The sequence below is a fragment of the Meriones unguiculatus genome, chromosome 3, assembly GCF_030254825.1.
Source record: "Meriones unguiculatus strain TT.TT164.6M chromosome 3, Bangor_MerUng_6.1, whole genome shotgun sequence".
NCBI classification, from domain to species: Eukaryota; Metazoa; Chordata; class Mammalia; order Rodentia; family Muridae; genus Meriones; species Meriones unguiculatus.
Window position 1 is genome coordinate 89,747,861 of NC_083351.1, and position 19,009 is coordinate 89,766,869.

The following is a 19,009-nucleotide window of genomic DNA, read 5'->3' on the forward strand; positions in this document are numbered from 1 at the left end:
GGCCAGACCATCCCTTGAAGAGATTTATGATGACAGTTGTTCTAATTTCCTGGCAGGAAATCTATGCAGAAAAGGGTGTCCAACATATCCTCTATCATGACTTTGTGAATGATTAAACAGACTCATGCTTAAACAGTTCTCATTATGTACAACCGCCATTAAGAGCAATTAAAACCTGGCCAAAGTTCTTTTCAGATGACTGGAAGACCTACCTCCATTTCTTCTTTTGGGAGGTCAGTTACCCAAAATAAAGCAACTGCCTCTGTACAAGCATGGCTGTTGCCTGGAGTTCAAAGGCCTGGAGCTTTCCAGTAGCTGTGGTATAGTTGGTGTGAAAAGAAGAGAGGGTTGGGAGGGAGACAGGGAGAGAAAGCAATATGGAGGGAGGGAAAGAGGAAGACAGAGGGAAGGAGGGAGGGAGGGAGGGAGGAAAAAGAAAGTGAGGGGTTATATTTACCTAGGTCCCGAATAAAGATGGCAGATTTTGGCACACAGTTTAATTAAACTCTTCTCCCAGTCCATGACTAAAAATGAAGTTACTTATTTGCTATGTGTCAATGGTAAGACATACAAAGCTGGCTGACAGGACGGCTCAGCAAGTAAAGGTGCCTGCTGCTAAGCCTGCCTGCCTGAGTTTTATCCTTGGGCCCACAAAGTGGAAGGGGAGAACTGACTCCCACAAGTTGTCCTCTGACCTACACACATACAGTAAATGTAAAAATGAAATTAAAAGCATAAAACTAGCCTTTAATCCCATTGCTTAGGAGGCAGAGGCAGGCGGATCTCTGGTCAGCCTGGTCTACAGTGAGTTCCAGGACAGTCACCACCACACAAACTCCTGTCTCAGAAAAACTAAAAACAAAACGTATCTCAACAAAAGCTTCTCCCAGTTTGGGTTCTAATTAATGCTAGTAATATTTCCCATGCTTAGACTTAGGAGAGTCCACAATGTCCTTGAGTTGAATTTGGAACCAAGTCAGCATTGCCTATGAAGTTTACTACAGAAGGCCTTACGGACACTCCATTAACTCTATCAGGAGAGAAGATAAGCTTGTAAGACAGAGTGCTCAGCTTTTTCCTAGGCAGTGTGTATTGTGGAGATCCTTGAATTAACTGAGTATCTGATCCTGTGCGCGCATGTGCACGCATGTGTGCATGGACTTCTGCAAAGCTCCAAACTCTTTCTCAGGGACCATTCACTTTGTGTTTTATAACAAATGGCCAGGGGTCACTGATTGGCTAGGCTAGCTGCCTATTAAGTCAAAGGGATCCTTTTGTCTCCACCTCTTCAACACTGAGGTTACCAGCACAGCTAGTCCCTACGTTTTTTACCTGTGTCCTGGGATTGAACTCAGGTCCTTATGTTTGCACAAGCCCTTCACTGACTGAGCCATCCTTCTAGCCCAGCTGGTGGTCACTGCAGGGCTGGAGCATTCCTCTCAGGTTTCTACACAATGGTCCCGGCCACCGCAGAGATGCAAACTCAGATCCAGGGTAGCTGAGTCACTGTGGAGTGCTTGGGTTGAACCCATTCTCACTCACCTGGTGGCCCAAGAGGCCACCTTTCTAGAGCTTTAATTACCACCCTTGGAGAACATTCATCATACTTCATTTATATGGCAGAGGATCCCAAGGTTTCAAGGGACTTGCCCATAGCTGCCCAACCGGATGCTGGGAAAGCTGCTAGGCTGGAAGGACAGACAGAGGCCGCATATCCCCTGCCTGTTATACCAGGGCCCCACAGCTTCTGCTGAGGCCCTGCTCATGGCTCTGTGTGGCAGAACTCAGACACAAATGCTAAATTCACAGGTCCTGACTCTTCCCACAGAGGAACATGTGCTTCTGTGGAAAGACCACACAGAGCAATTGGGATCTCCCTGTTGTTTCCAGAATCTGGCCATTTAGCCTGAGTCACACTAGTGCCAAGGCCACATTCGCCTGGAAGGAATTTAGAGATTGTTTCTCCTGGAGTTTCAGGACCACTGGAGCTATTAGAGCAGATGCCTGGGCTTTCCTCCCACGAACTCTGCAGTTTGTGGGCCTGGAGCAGCGCTGGGCGCTGGCTTTTCTAGCAGACTTCCAAGGCATGCTGATTCATGGACCACACTTAAGTAGCATTGGCCAAACGCTCCCTTGTTTTAAGAGGAACTGGCAGGCTTCTTCCTAAAGACCAGAGAGTAAATAGTTCAGGGTCCAAAGGACAGTCAATCACCACCGCACACTAGACAATTCTGCCATCATAGCATGAAAACAGCCATGAACATTATGCATAGAAACAAAACATGGCTGTCTCCTGACAAACCATATAAAACCAGGAAGCAGTGCTGGCTGTAGCTGGCTTACTCCTCCCTCTAGGACTCACATGCTTAGAATGGTTTCAGCCTCCATGGCCTTCCCAAGCACTTGTTTACTGTTGTAAAACCAGGCATGAACTAGGAACAGGGGTTTTATTCCTAGACATGCTTTCCTCATGCATGATGACATGATGATGAAGTGAACACTTACAAGCACATAAACCAACAAGTTATATTATCTTTATTCATGTTAGAATTTCTATCAGTGTTTGAACATTAATATTTAGAGAGTTTTGTACATTTTCATCTGAGAACCGCACTAGGTCACAATGCTCACATCAACACTTCCCAATCACAGGAACAGCTGCTCACTTGTACTCTCTTAACACTGTTAAACATAGTCTCTTCCTTGCTGTCATTTACAACGAAATGTGTCCTCACACTCATGTCTCAGCAAAGTTCCAGACATTATGGATTTTATCACATATAAATTCTTTAAAAATATACTTCTGTCAAAAGACTTGATGACTACTATGTACACTACAAAAATAAATTTTCATATAAATAAATTATATGGCATACTTTCATCTTTGTAATTGAAATGACACAAACTCATTTCCACCCAAATTGGCAGACAAGACCCAGTTTGAATATTTATTTCCTTTAAACTCCTTACACTAAAATCTACCATGAGTCCATAATGGAAATGTTATATACTCTGAACTATTTAACATTAGTAAGCACTCTATACAAATAAAACTTCTGTTCAAAAGTAAAACATAACTGCAATAGTGTTTCCAATAGAAATAAAATCCCTGCATTTTTTTCTTTTGTTGTTGTTATAAACTGGCATGACAAATTCTGGAGGACATTCTTATGATACAAAATTATAAATATCAGCAAAGATCTTCTCTTTTAAAAATTAAAACATCCAAATGAACAAACAATACAGACAAAATAAAACTATGAGACACACACACTCTCTCTCTCTCACACTCTGAGACTGTAGTCTCCTGCCAGCTCTGTGTCCTTCCTGCCTTGGCTGATGTAATTCATCATGCACAGAAGCCAAGGGGCTGTACAAACTTGCTTTTGCCACAAAAGCGAGGCTCAGGGGTCAGGGACACAACCAAGAACCACAGGGAAGTGCCTTCAGAATTCTCCATCTCCCTCCTCAACTCAGCATTCAAGCTGTCTGAGCAGAGCTGGTGTTGGCAGGCAGACAGTGGCTTGACAGGCATTTAGACAGTAGCAGTGGGCAGCCAGGGCCTCCAGCATACTTACACACAACACACAGAGACATAGACACACACACTTGGTAGCCAGGGGTGGCTTCTAGTTAGGACCTTACAGTTTGGCGTATAAGTTTTCGGGTCTGAGGTCACTAGACTGCTGGTATTATGAGGGGCCCATCGCCTTAAATTGTTCCATGAAAGACAGGAGGGATTCAGGGAAGCTGCACGCAGAGCGTGCTTGTCACCTTCCATAGGCTCTAGCTTCCTTCTTCTGAGATAATTTCTCAGGGCTTACTGGGGAAGGACAAGGACATTGCTTCCCTATTTACTAGTCTCTGGCCAGAGGCAAAGGCCAAAACCTCACAGAAGGAGAACAGGATCAAACTTTGCAATCCAACACCAGGTTCAAAGAGCTTTCTCTATACACTTCTATGGGGTGGCCTCTTCCTGCTCGTACATAGACATCTCACTGGATAAATGCTAACAGTGGAGAAGGGAAGGAAGGACGCACAGGACAGGCACATGCGGAAGAGTCCCCGGAAGCTCATCCCCACTTAGCTCACCGCAACACTGTTAGCATGCCCCAGCCAGGCAGTCAATTTTTCAAGAGAGGGACTCACAGTTGTAAAAACTTGAATACAGACCTTGACTGAAATATATATATTTTTTTAATGCCTATATCTGGGATATGGGATAGGAGGCTGTGTGCATGTGTTGACCATCAAGAAAGGTCCAACCACACTTCCCTGAAGTGCAATCTCCCGACCCAGCTGAGACTCACCACCAGGCCATGTGGTATAACTGGTAACTATCGGCCAACACTATGATCTGTGAGAGCATACTCTTGGAAGTAGAGAGAGGGGCCGGGAGGGCTGGCCACTCATGACCTCAGGGCTGCCACAGGCATGAAGCAAGTCTGGCTCCTCTTGGATACTCCCAGAGATGAGATTAAGACAGATTACTGGGCACCCTCCCACAGCATCACAATGGAGAGAGACCTGGCCCTTCCCAGCTCAGGGAGGCAGGAGCTAAGGTCACACAAAGCAAAGAGAAACAAATAAACAAACAAAAAGAACAACAAAATAATCACAGTACAGTACATTGGAAAAGTCCCATGTCCACACACATGCCCACGAGGACCGCACAAAACTAGCCCTAGAGAAGCCACTGGGATCAGCCTGTTTTCTTCATGTCTGCTCTTAAAACAATTACCACGCATAGCGTGTTCGAAAGTTAACGTAACATTTCATCCTACCACAGGGTTGTGATATGCAAATTTAAAATATCTTCAACAGAAAACTTTACAAATAATCCTATTACACAGCAATATTTGCATAGAATTATACAGGTAAATTATACAATATTTAAGCAGCAGCGACGTATGCTGGGAGAGTTTAAAGACTAAGTTAAGCTTGGTGGCAGCACAGAGACCAATGCACACAGAGGGAAGGACCCCCCGGGGTCTCCCGACTCTGGGGCAGGAGTGGAGAGGCCCTGGGCAATAGACTGTACAGCATTTCCATGTATATTACATGTGTACATCTCTTAAATATTTATAGAAATATTTCACAAAATAATACAATCAGTTACAGTAACAATGAACTGCTTTCCCACAATTCCAAGCAGTTGTCTTCAAGCAGTCAGTTCTGGAAAGGGGGGGGCGGGGCTTTCCAATCTTTGGCCTCTTTGCTTCAGATTTTAATTACCCTTTAAAAGAAAACAAACAAACAAAAAAAAGAGGTCATATTATGGTCATGACCACACTGAGCTAAGCACCTCTACAATGGGCTGACTGTGGTACTAAATCCACGTCATGTACCTTCACCTTGCAAGGTCATCTGCATGCTTGTTAGAACTCTGTTCTATGAGCGCTCAGCAAACAGGTACAAGGTAAAGCTGATAAACTGCTCTCAAGAGATTAACAGGGAAAGAGAAAGAAACCCAATTTGGAACTGTGTTATTAGTTTACGGAGGACAGAGTTTGGCCTCAGCAGCCTTGCCTTGGGGATAAGGGTCCCCAGGGTCCAAGTTTGGGAAGCATCACCAGTGCACCCACAGCACATGCCTCAGTCGGAGCTGCTCCCCCACGGCCTCTCCTCACATTCCACGTCCTGCAGCTCTATGACCTCCACCTTCGAGCCCCTCCTCTCACACCTGACATGGAAAGGCACATGGGGGTCCTCGAACACCCCGTGGTCAGTCTCATAACCCGGATAGGGCCCCCCTCTAGGGTTGCGCCCAGGCCCAGGTGGAGGGTGCACAGCGACAGTCACAGAAGCAGAAGCTGTCACAGTGGTGATGGGCTGGCAGTAGCTGGGCACAGAGCTGCCCGTGGCGGTGGATGTCGGGTTCCGAGGGTTGTGGGAACGGGCCCCACGGGGGCCTGAGCGGTCCCTATTGCTAGGGCCGGAATGCCCTTCAGTAGAAATTTCAAAAGCGTCTCTGCGCGGTCTGTAGGGAGGTGGCCGCAAGCCTTCTCTGGGGGGCTCCCTTCGAGGCTGCTGGCCTTGCCGTCCAGAGGACAAGGAGTCAGAGTCCAGGTGGGACTGCCGAGGGTTCAAGGGAGGATGATGTCTGGATTCTGGATGGACCACCTGCAGAGGTGACACTGGTTAGCCCAGGGACATAGGGTACTGACCTTCCACACACACACAAAAACCTATTCCTTCAGCAGTGGCCAGGACGTGAATTTTGCCTGCTCCAGCACAGCAGGCTGGAGGCACACAGCTGCTGCCCACAGCTGCAGGAGCATCCCAGCAGCTCACTCCCACAACCAAACTGCCCCACCCTGCTCAGTCTAGCCAGACCCTAGGTCCTTCTCCTCAAAAACTGCCAAGTGCCTGGCTCTGGATGGCCAAGAGGCAGGGAGTCTTGGTACATACACACCTATATACAAGAGCCTTTAGAGGTGTAAGGCTCCTCCCTCTGGGTCATACTGCCTTTATTTCACCTGCTCCTAGCTCCAAGCCAGCTGTGGCCAGTAGCTAATGTACTGAAGAGAGGAGGAAAAACTTCCACACAGATAGTTCTGTTAGGCAATGTGCTTCTGCCTGAGTACTAAGAATCTGGTTTCTGGGTCTCTGTACAAAGCTTGGAGCAGCACAGTGGCCACATCAATCAAAGAGACCGTGACCAACTTCAAAGTCGGTGAGCTTGTACCTATTTTTAGGCTCCTGCTGAACAGAACCAGATTCACAGTGCAGCTCAGCAGGGCATCGTCACGGGTGTGTGTGAGGGGGTGTGAGGGGACAGGGGACAGGAACACAATTCATTGGACAGCCCTTCTCTCCTTCATGGAAGGCTGCTCTAGCCTGGGACTGAAAAACACATTTCCTGTAAGGATGGTGGGGGCCTTGGGCAGCAACAGGAGCTTTGGAGCCTTCCTTAACTCTCTGAGGCTGAGTATCTTGGTTGGGGGCTGGTGGGGGTAAGGAAGGAGCCCATGCATTCCTCACTATCTTCTGGAATTAAGGTAAGAATTTGGGGTGCTGCTTCTGAGCTTCACAAATCACCAGCCATCTCTAACAGTAAGAGCTTGATGCCATAAACCTATGGGAAAGCCTTACTGAATAATTAAAACAATTTTGTGCCAAGGCCAATTAAAGGTAATACAGATGAGAAGAAAAAAAATGCTTCTCATGGCAGTATGATACACTATTTATTACATTTCTTCATATATCACTCTGAAATGATCAGTAGTGTGAAAAGATAAGATGGAAGGGGTAAAGCTCTGAATCCGTTCTGAATAAGGGTGGGGCTGGGAAAACCATGCCTCCCTGTAACATGCTAGACTGCCCTGTTTCAATCCACAAGATTAAAAGGAAGCATGTCATAGTTTACAAAGAGCGTCATGCTGGCAGTTTCCTCTGATCTGACCTGCTGTATACACTTTTTTCTCACACCCCATCTGCCTATGAGATCTGTAGGAAGGGATCTCCCTGGCACCTTCTAGCCCACCACCATAGGAAAGATGAATCTTCCCAGTCCCTGAAGTGACTCACAGTGGACCGGGCGAAGACGGGGTTTTCTGTGGCTTCCACAATCACTTGGTGGGCAGGACCTCCAGCACCCCGCTGTGCTTCGTAGTGCCTGAGCTCTTCACTAATGCCAGACACCGTGGTCTGAGAGCTGTACTCGGAGTCGGAGGAATCAGACCCATTGTTCATGTGACCGGGAGGCACCGCAAACCTGACGACACTCGGGGGCGGCTCAGGTGAAGGGGTGGGCAGCCGGTTTAGGCCATTGGCTGGAGACACCTATTTAGGGAGATTCCCGATTAAAAGTGGAACATTTGTTTCTTCCCGATTAGAAGTGTTACATGTACTTATCTATTGGCCAGTTTCAAAGTTCAAAGCCAGAGTTATTCATCAGCCTCTGTCACCTGACAGGAACCCCCACACTGCACTGTATCTACTTCCTTTCTTCTTGCTATCTGGAAGACCCTCAAGATTCTGGCACCAGAACATTACCCCCGTGTTCCAACACCAGAAAGGCAGGATAGGTGTCTTTTATCTGTTTTGTCCTGTAAAGCCCAAACACTTATCTGGCGTAGAAAACCAACCTTCACATATCTCCAAGACTAAAGCTGCCATCAGCTGGTCTAAAACATAAAACAGCTCTACGGACCACAGCCTGAACTGTCAGAGGGAAAAGGGAGACAGCCATTGTCCCTGGGTGCTTACTGCAGAGCCCACACCACCAGCAAATACAGCAGCACCTGAGTATCTGAATCAGGAGTGGCACTGGGGAGGGCAGGTGACCTGTGGGGTGAACCTCTCACCCTGGGCAATCACTGACCTCAGGACATGGTCCAAAGAAGGACAAGAGTACGGGCAGCAAAACCAGTCCATTGAGAACCCCCAGGACGGTGAGAATAGCCAGGACGGCAAAGAAGTATCTGGAAGACAAAAGGGATACTGGACCTGTCAATGTGAAAGGAGAGCATTGAGAGCGCCACTCAACAGACCCACTCTGCTGGAGTCATCTACAGAGACCACAGTTCAAACTGAGCACAAGATCAGCTTGGGACTTTGTTCTTTTTTAACCCTATGACTCTGAGGACTACCTTCCATACCCTACAGTGTTAATTCATAAAGAGAAAGAAAATTAGTTAATTTGCTGACATCTCATGCCTGTAATGTTATTTATGAACGTGTTACACCAACACAGAAATATGGAATGTGAACTGAATGGTTGAACAACCTGAAAGCACAGATACAATGCCGAGGGGCCCCTCTCACGAAAACCCAGCAGAAGCAAACAAATGAAGTGAAGGGTGTAGAATTTAAACAATTTGGCCCAGGAGGAAAAGCAGCCCGCTTCTGCAGGCAGCTAATCCACTGTGAAATGCCCTTGCCTCTTACGGCAGAATCTCTAATTAAGTCTCTAAGTACAGCAGGTAAGGCTTTCCCTGGGCTTTCATTAATCACAACTTTCTGCCTAGAATTCTCTGGGTTCCAGTTTTACCAAATAGCTCCAACTGCAACCTTTTTAGAACACAGGAACCAGCTTTCTGCAAAGAAAACGCTGCCCATTCTGTGGGAGCCAGGGCATTGTGCAGGGCGAGGGTGCTCCACAATGCAGGGCTGCTCTGCAGGCCAATCTTTTGTTGAACAATTTAGCATCTTTGAATACTCTTGTTTTGCGTCAGCCAATTCAAACATAAAGGCTGAAGCACCATGGCAGAAGAGGGAGAGCGAACAGCGAGTTCTGCGTTCCCACCATTGAGGGCTAAAGGTCTGGGATCCTTCAAGAATACCAAGGTAAACCTGTCAGCTAGGGCCCGCCTCTGGTCAGCGCTCTGCACAGCTGGAGGGCACACACTCCACGCAAGGATGCTTTTCTGGAACTAATGATTTCTAGGGCTTTGATGGAAGTGGGTAGGGGCTGGGGGTTAGGATGTTCTGGAAAATAAAGAGGGAAGGCTAGATATCTATCTGTTAATGGTCCTCTGGATCATAAACCCGAACAGCCACCCTACAATGCTATGTCTATGTATGTTTTGACATCAGATGAAAGGAGAGAGAATCCCTATAAAAGTACAAATACCTTCTAGCTATTGTAAACACTAAAACCTGCTGAGTTGCATTAGCAAAAACTCAGGCTGTCAGTGTCTTGCTCTAACATAAACTGTGGAACTTTTGGGGGAGGCATATATCAGCAGCAGGCATTAAGACATTTGCATCCCATTTATCTAGCTGCAACCTAAACAGACCAATTAGATTTCTGACAGCTTCATGTATACAGTGTCTGCTCATTTATTTGACTCCAGAGAGGACTTTATCCATCCTATTTTAGAAAATGGGAAGCCCTTCTAAGTGCTTGAAACAGGAACCCTGATATCTCTGGGAGGGGTTGAGCAAGCCCAGGTAAGACAGGATGAGGGGAAAGCTTCTGCAAAGCTGTTCACTGCTGCCTCAGCTGACCTGCAAGGTCCCAGCACACCCTGCAATTCTCTTGACTTTAAACTGCCTGGAGAGACTTGTATCCCCCAATACCTGCAGACCATAAGCACACAGTAGCATGGGTTACATGCTACTTGCCAGCATTAAAAAAAAAGAAAAAAAGGCATCTGTGAGACTGGCTTTACCTTCATGTTGGAAGAGCTAGGAGACTGTGCCAAAGAAGTGTCATTTGGCATTGGGCTTTTATATCAGAAAGGCAAAGCCAGTATTGGCAGAGGAAATAAACAGTTTAAAACAAAACAAACCTAACCCAGGATCTAAGTTAAAGCAACTATCTCAATGGTATTTGCCAAATGAGAATCTACTGATTGGTTCAGTAGGCTTATCAATAGGCTGTGAAGACCAGTGGCCTCAGGTTCACCTGGGAGCCGATGGAAAGGAATGTGTCAAGCTGCACTTTAACAGCTCCAGATGGCGAAGAAGCCTATTATGTAAGAGTGCTGGTCTGCACTGAAATGGAGTCAACCTCTGCTTACTCTTCCGGCAAACAGCCAACCACACACCCCGGAAGCTTGGATGCACAATGAGCTATGTGTGCCTCGAGACTCATCAATAGACTCACCTCCTCTTCTTTTCTTCCTCTGCTCCATGTGCTTGGTATATCACTGAGCTACAGCCCTAGCATAACTAGTTTTTGTATTGATCTTCAGCTAAAGCGGTGAGCTAAATATCCTTTTTATCTGAAAAGACCAACTCCCCCTACTTGGCCAGCTCATGTGTGTGCACATGGAAAATGTGACTACAGCCAGATGTGGTAGCACATACCTATAGTTCTAGCACTTAGGAGGCTGAGGCAGGACAGTCAACAGTTCAAAGCCATTCTCTGCTACATGAACTGGAGGTAAGCCTGGGCTACATGACACCTGTTTCATAAACAAACAAACAAAAACAAGGACACCTAACCTGTTAAAAAGCATTTTCTTGTCTTTGTCACCCTTTCCAGATTTTCCTAAAAAGTGCTCTGAAGAGCAGCTAGGCCAGCCAGGGAAGCACAGAGCAATCCTGCTTCCAAGATTCGCAATAAAGAAAACCAAACCATGCTACCAAGAACAGCCTGGTTAGGTTAGCTCTCCAGACATGCAGCACCCTACCCATCCTCTGGGTTTGGCCTCACTTGAACAACATGCTAGTACCTTACTTATTGCCTGTACTGGCTTTGCCTCTTTACAGTGGCTCATGATTTTGATCCAGAGAAGCCAGAGGGTTATTTCTCTCTTATAAAGGAGGTGTCCTTTACACTTTGCAAAGTTACCATCTTACCTGAACAAAGTAACAAAAACCTGCCTTGTGATGGGAAGAGGAGTACACAAGCCAGGCTTGGCATCTCTAAATTTGAGCCTTCCGTCAGGTGTTCAGCATTTATGAGGCCTCAGAAGTGACCCAAACACAAAATCTGGGTACACTGTACTCATTTCCTGTGTGATGCTTAGAGCTAGGTATACTAGCTTAGTATACTGGAGGTCCACTAAGTTTTCTTTCTACAGTCTGCTTTAAGGCTCATGCATCCATCTCTGCTGCCTTTAAACTCAATTTAGAGCCAAGGACTGGGACTATAGAGCTGAGCCACTCACACCTGTTCTATGTATTGTGGGAGATAGAACCCAAGGCTCCATGCATCCCACTGAGCCATGTCCCCCAGTTCTGAAGGAGAGGGAACCAAAGCTGAATGTCATTAATTATCAAAAGCCACAGTCACCCTTCTGTAGATGTTTGCAACTGGACTTGACACATGGGACACCATGGGATTCTAGCATCAAGCTGTGGAGTTGTCTCTACTTTAACCCTTTTTCCCAGGTGTCTCCCAAGATGCTGCTAGATAAGGATGACTGTGAGGGACAGGTTGAGATGCTGCCACCTACCAGATAAAGAAGGAACAAGCCACAAACACAAGAATGATTTCTATATCACGTCTCCTGTTCACTTCTGCTTACCTGACAATGAAGTCAAATTCGGACCCTGCAAGCATTAGTACCCCCAGAAGAGTGGACACAGCGCCGTCCAGAACAGGAGCAAACATGTGCTCCAGGGCAAGCATAGCCCTGTGGTTCTTGTCACCAATGGCTGTCAGAAAGGCCTGAGCAAAGAAGAATTGAGATTGTCACAGTCTGCATGTGGTACAGTGCTCAGCTCTGTCTATACTTGGGTTTTGTTTTGTTTTTTTTTTTTCATGTATTTCTGACTGTCCTCAAACTCACTACTATACTAGAATGACCTTGAACTTACTCCTCTGTGCTTCTAGAGTGCTGCGGTTTACAGGTTTGCCTGGTTTTGTCTGGTACTTGGTCTTGTTGGACCTGGATTCCCTAAATGGCCTGTTCATAGTATCGAGCCAGAGTTGGCGATGGTGCCTAGCTGAACAAAACCAAGAGCACAGTGGTCTAGGCTTCTAATGGTGACAGGCAGATCCCTGGACCTTCCTATCAGCCAGGCTAGCTTAGTGAGCTCCAGGCCAGTGAGAGGGTCTGTCCTAGAAAACAAGGTGACCTGACTGGTGCCTCAGTAACAGTATGTCCACAGGCAGGGCACCTACACACACATGCACGCACAATTCTCTCTCACTCACAATTCTAAGTCCACAACCTGTGAGACCAATGGCAGCTCCCAGAGGCTACAGAGGGCACACACCACATACTGCACCCAAAGAACAATGCTGGAAAAGCATTGCTAATGTTCATCACTTGGTTCAGGCACAGAGCTGGGTTTCCCAACTTAGGCATTCCAAAACCCAGCATCTATTCAGTCAGTACTATTTACTGTATGCCTGCTAACAGCCCTGGAGACTTAGGCTGTAAGCACATTTGTAGGCAGAAATTAAACCGTACAGTGTATCAAGACTTTTAACTAGTTTTTTCAACAGTGTGTACAGGTGGCTCACCTTTTGGATTCTATACTCTCTTTTGGGTTAATTCCTTCTAACAACAAGGCAGTGTATAAAGAAAGAGGGCCAAGGTCCTAGCGAGCGCAGCCCAGCTTGTTTCTTGCTGCCATGGATGCATGCAGAGGCTGGGAGGTCTACAGAGCTGGGTGGGCTGAGGTGGAAGAGCAGGCTCTTCAGGGCTGTGCACCACGCTTCCAGTCACAGGCCCTAGGGTGTTTCTGAGGCTGCCAGCTACCGCACCCTCAATTAAGCTAGCCCCACCACCAAGCCTCTGAGGGTGGTCTTGTTTTATCCCCACTTTATGACTACACTTAAAACACTGTGGATGTCTGCCTAAGCACACAGACTGTCCTGGGACAACAGTGGCAACCTCAGCACCAGGTGACACCACCATTTGAAGCCCTCAAAGGCCTCTCCAATGCACTCCCCATGTCTCTCATCACACATACTTCAGACCTCCTCAGAAAAGCTGTGCTTGAAGCTGTCCCCGTGACAAGATCCCGTTGCCCTGCCGGTGTCGGTCAACTTCCCCCAAGAGCCTCCCGTACCAAGGCCACGTGAACGGTGAACTCCACTCCAATGCCGACGGACGCAATCAGGATGACCACAGGTACAGCACTCAGCTTGATCCCAATGAGGCCCATCATGCCGAAGAGCTCAACGGTCATCAGAGCCAGGACCATGACCTCAAAGAAGTAACACACCGTCAGTCACAGGGCACAGGGTCTGCCAGGGGTGCCAGAGAGTGCAAATCAACAGCCCCAGGGTGGTATCCTTTGAGGGGGAGCAGTAACACACCTGTCAATTAAATACTAGGAAAGCACTGACTCTCTTTACCTCCGGACAACTTGTCTTGCACCTCAACTTTCTTCTGGAAGGGAGATATTTGGACAACTTCCTGTCAGTCAAGCTAAAAATGGGGTGTTTGTGTGTATGTTTATGGGTTTGTGTACATGCATTTGTGTGCCTGTGCATCTGTGTCCACGTGCATGGTGTGTGCACGTGTGCCAGAAGGAAAGCCTGGGTGTTGTTCCCAGGGCCCTCATGTTACTGAGATACACTGATGAGGGTGGCCGGCCAGGCACGCTCCTGTTTCCGCCTTCCTGGTCCCCACAGCACCACGCCTAGTGCCATGCACACCCAGCTTTGTGCATTAAGTACTTCAGTGGCTGAGCTAGCTTTTGATCCACCAGTTTAGTGCTCTTTCCTATCTCAGAAAGGGAAAAATAAAGGGACCACACATCGGAGACATCCACAAAGGATTAAGCTACCACTGAGCACATTCCATCCTGCCACTATTCCATCATCAGCAACACAGCATTTCCACTGTATTAAGTATTGTACGTTACTAGAGATTATTCAGGATACAGGAGGATGTTACAGGTCACATGCAAATACTGTACTGCTAATATATCTGACTTGAGCCTTGGGGGAGCCTGCACACAGGGGTCCTGCAGCAAACACCTAGGACAACTGTGGTTTACAACCAAGCTTTTTAACCTTGAGCTCCAGAACGTACCCTTTAACCCTTCCTGGGCTCATACTGCAGGACTTCTGTTATTGTTATAGGTTGCAGCATATAGAAAGCTGGTTTGTGTGGGTCAGGCGCGGTGCTCTGGCTGGAGAGCCCATGAACAAAGGAAGAGACTTGGGAGCCTAGGCCATCGGTGGCCATATGTCAGGTGATGGCACCTCTGTGCTTTGAGGAGAGGGGGAGCAACTAGGATTCCCAAAGCAGATCCTTAGGTCTAAACAAAGGCTTTGAGGAGTCTTTCATCTTCCCTGTGAAAACGTGTGGAGAAATGGTAAGAAAAGCTGCAAGGTAGACTTTGGAGGAGAATACTGGTTCAGAACCATGGAGGTTCTCAGGAGCCTCCCCCACTTTCACCACATGGAGAAAAAGAAAATCATCTTCCCTGCTTGGGTTAGGGCAGCAGATGGTGGCAGAGGTCTGGAGAAACGCCGAAAGATGGACACCATCCATGTCTTAAGTGCTGTGAAGACATCTGCAGACTAAACATTTACCTTTAATGTACCTGCTGCCCAGACTCAGCTCAGAAACACAACCTGTTTTTACAGTTCTGGCATTTTAAAGGCTATTGCCACAGTTCACAGAACTTAAAGCAATGCCAGGATTTCAGACTACGCACAACTGACTTCAAATCTGAGGGTAATGTGGAAAAAAGACACCCCAGACTGACTTTGAGTGGCAGTTCATCATTTCTCCTCCAGGAGTTAAGGTGCACGTGGGGCACAGAGGCCTGAGTGCCATCCTCACCCCTGCACTTTTGTCCAACTTCCTCTGTGCACACTCTTACACTACACACAGAAGAACTTGCTACAAATTCTTAGGTCTGGGAGGAGGACACACAATGAGACTTTAGAATTGGAAAATTAGTTATGCTTTGGTTATTTTTACTTGGTAAATTTTCAGTGCTTTTATGCAGTGTGCTTACAAAGGCCCTGTGCATGTTTTAATGCTGTGTGAGAGGGGACCCAGATTCTGGCATGAGAGGCTCTACCTTCTCCATGAACCTCACCACCTCAAGTAGAATAAATATCTTACAGATGATGCAATCCATACCCACCTCCTCCAAAGGCCCAGACATAAACAAAATTTCCCCGGCTGTAGCAAGAGCTGTGCTGAAAGGAATCCGAGTTCCATAAAGACCCTTATAATAAACTCACAATGATCCCAGCCGTCCAGGGGTTCAGCAGGAAGACTGCGCACACCAGAAACGTGCAGGCCAGTACCACGCTGATGGCTAGCAGCAGCCAGTGGCGCAGACTGATGTACTGCTCCCAGAACAGGAAGGGGTAGCCATTGGGGTAGCTGGCCAGTCCCAGACTTGTGTAGTTGTTACAGATGATTCTCACTTTTTCAATGGCTTCCACAAAGTCTGAGGTGTCTCGTAGGCCGTTGAGGTAGAAAGGGAACTGAGCGTATTCGATGGGCTCTGCTGCTGGTACTGGACAGAGGAGAAGCAGGGTAAGAAGGGAGAGAAGGGCCCTTGATGGGAGAGTCTCTGCTCCCAACTCCACAGACAGTGAGTGCGAAGTGAGAAGACCTTCAAGAAAGTTCCCCTATTACCTTTCTTCTAAAAAAAAAGACAAACAATACATGACTCTGGGGGCCTTTTATAGTAGTCACAGTTGGTTTAAAATTTCTCACTAATAATTACCATCCCTCCTCCTACCTTGCTCGTGAAAAGCCTCCTACCGTTTGCTGCTGTATATTCAAAGCTCTGGAGTGCCCCATCTTGCCATGTGCACTGGGGTTACAGATATGACGCCACACCCAGCCTTAATTAAGTGGGTTCTGGAAATCTAAACCGGGTCCTCATGCTTGTGTGGCAAGCTCACTACCCACCGAGCCATCTCCCCAGCCCATAATAAACCTTTGATTTTTATTTAGTGGTAGCAAGGGTTAAGAGTTGGGTGGGTAGTGGAAGGCCTATGATCTCTCTCCTTTTAAAGCCTTTGATTTTATTATCCCAGAAGCAACTACCATTTGTGAGAGGTCTCAATGCCATAAGACTTAAATGCTAAAAATACTTTTTTGTTTCCACATTCAATCTGCTCTCCTTGACCATTATAAAACCAAAATAACCCCAGAGTCATGCCTTGCAGAAAACAAAACAAAAAACAAACAAACAAAAAAACCACTTCACTTTCCTGTCCTTTAGTGAGCTAGCAACTTAAACTCTCTCTGCTTTTCTAATGCAATGCTAAGTCTTCAGCAAGAGGGGAAGAAATCCTCACGCAACAAGCATTTAGTTACTGCCCTTGTGTGTTCCACACCCTTTGGGGTCATTCAGTTGACTTGCTAAACATGATTTGCCCTATTATAATCTCAACTATAAATTTTCATTAAGACAAGCCTTGGCTGCTTGCCACCAGGCTCTGGGGTTTAGGTACAGGGGAGGAGTTCAGACTGCTGCCTGCCCTGTTTGCAAAAGGACCTGTCTTCTTGCTCATGTCTTCTCTTGGCCCAATATCCGAAGCACATGCTGCTACTAACATTGCTAACATAAATGCAAATTAAATCCACACAGAGCTACCTTTCAAACCCTATGCTTAGAGGTGAAGGGAAGATGAGAACACTGATGTATATAGACTTTTCTTCTCCAGTTTAAACAGCTCTGACGGAGCACAGGTGCTCGGTGGCTTAGAGAAATGACCCAGCATGCCAAAAATCCCTCCAACACCAGAGTTGACAAAGTTAAGATAAACATATAATCCCTAGCGATAAAACTCTGCAATAGTAAAATAACACTCAATGTGGAGGCGTCCCCAACTTTCACATGGAACAGCTGGCATCAGGAGAAGTGCCTGGAGTTAAAGCTACAAAAGGAGGTTAGAAACGCTTATTTCTCAACGTGAATGTGCAGGGCTGTATTCCATTACACATCCTCATCTGTCTCCCAGAGTTTTAAACCAAAAGAAATATATTGTTCTATTTACACTTTTGAACCCTGGGTAGTGTCAACGGATGAGGCTGTTGCTGAGCTCCAGGCAGTGACTAAAGGAGCCTTCTAGAGCTCCCCGACTCTCTGGATAGACAGCTACTTACTTCTCAGTCTGGTCTCTGGCATGTAGTCGGCTTTGTCGTGGACCCACTCTGGTCGGTGCGGCCGGATGTTGGCCTGGGAGGCAGCGTAAGCTACGGGGTCGTTGCTGACCCAAGCCGTCAGGTAGATGTAGAAAGCGCTGGGATTAATGATGCCATCTGCATCCACCAGACGCTGTTTAGTCAACTACAAAATGGGAAGAACAGAGGTCATTCAGAGCGGGGCCAAGGGGTAAACACACTCCTGCTGGGAGAGCAAGGCTTTGTACCCATGTTTCCAACAAACAGTAGAATGCCCATGGCTTGACAGTGCCTCAGGTCCTACAAGAATAAACTTTGATGTCTTTCAAAATACACTTACTGGGGGATGCAATCACCAGTGTGTTTACAGCAAACACACGGTTCTGCAGATGGCCCAGGAATTGGCTGAACCAATTAAATCTGAATGCTAAAAAAGACTGTCTGCAGCCAAGGCGGGGAATGAACAATCTGGAAAAACATATTTATAGGAGGGGCAGGGGACCTGGCAAGCATCCCCGTCCACGTCTGTGTGCAGTTAACCTCTGTTGTTAACACTGAAGGAAATACCACCCAGTAAATGGAGGGAGCTATAAAATAAAACAACATCTGTATAAATTTTGCTAACATAGCCTCCAATGACCTGTGTATTCAAAAAAATGCCCATTGCCAGAAAGTGGAAGACAGTGCTGCAAAGCCAAGCCCTACAGAGGAATACCACTTCTGAGCCTCGGTCAGATTCAGTGGTCACATCTGCTCCCTCTACTGTAGGTCTTGCGGGCTTTGCTTGGGTCAAAGACACTACGAGACAGAGTGTGGATTATATGTATGGTAGATACATCAAAAAAAAAATTTCCTGTTTACTTTAGATCCAGGCCTCCTTCCAACGTTTGGTCTTTTTTAACAAAATGAAAAACATCAGTGACAGCAGTTCACAGAGAAAGAGTGGAGAAATAAAGAGCATGGAAGAGAAGGGGAAAAGTAGACAGCAGGGATCTGGATTCAATTAATCCATGGGATCTCTAACAACTGTAGGTCCTCAGACTGTCTCTGGAATTACATTGCACAGCTCCTGGCCTCCACGCAGGCAGCATGCTCTTCTTTCTCAGGAGAGGAAATGGTATCTTGGTGCCTGGCGCCACCAGAGGCTCCCTGATCCCTAACTCCAATTCAGTGTGTCCCTGCTTCCCTCTCGGGCAGGCTGCTCTGCCATGCCCTTGTCAGCCCTGACAGCCCATTGCATGCCACTATATAGACCAAAGTTCACACTCCACATGACTCTAAAAATTAACTTTGTAAGTCTGTCACCTTTAATGCCAGTAAAAAGGAGAAGACAATACACAGAGCTGCCCAGAAGATCATTAACATAATGTTTCTGCCTGAAGACACAAAAAGAAAACTACCAGGAGCAAAGAGACCTAGGCTCACCCAAAATCCAGGGTGCCAACATACCACTGAACATGCCCAAGGGAGCCAAACGGATATGCTAGAGCCCAAGTGCTTCAAACACAGAATGCTATCAAAAAGAACAGCTCTCATTTATACTGAGG

The 19,009-nt window shown here is 46.8% G+C and overlaps 1 protein-coding gene across 4 annotated transcripts in view; it reads right to left on the bottom strand.

Annotated features, from left to right (window-relative positions):
- Positions 1–2,512: 2,512 nt before the first annotated feature.
- Ptch1 (patched 1) overlaps positions 2,513–19,009 on the bottom strand; it is a 64,540-nt gene continuing 48,043 nt past the window's right edge. For 2 of the 4 annotated variants that reach the window (XM_021642541.2, XM_021642542.2), the window contains exons 17-23: positions 17,445–17,628; positions 15,560–15,840; positions 13,420–13,557; positions 11,925–12,067; positions 8,327–8,426; positions 7,531–7,785; positions 2,513–6,123 (exon numbers count right to left, since the gene is read on the bottom strand). In XM_021642541.2, coding sequence (XP_021498216.1) covers positions 5,596–6,123; positions 7,531–7,785; positions 8,327–8,426; positions 11,925–12,067; positions 13,420–13,557; positions 15,560–15,840; positions 17,445–17,628 — 1,629 coding nt within the window. In that variant the 3' untranslated portion in view covers positions 2,513–5,595. The remainder of the gene's footprint in view (positions 6,124–7,530; positions 7,786–8,326; positions 8,427–11,924; positions 12,068–13,419; positions 13,558–15,559; positions 15,841–17,444; positions 17,629–19,009) is intronic. The other 2 variants (XM_060380334.1, XM_060380333.1) reach the window with 2 other exon arrangements.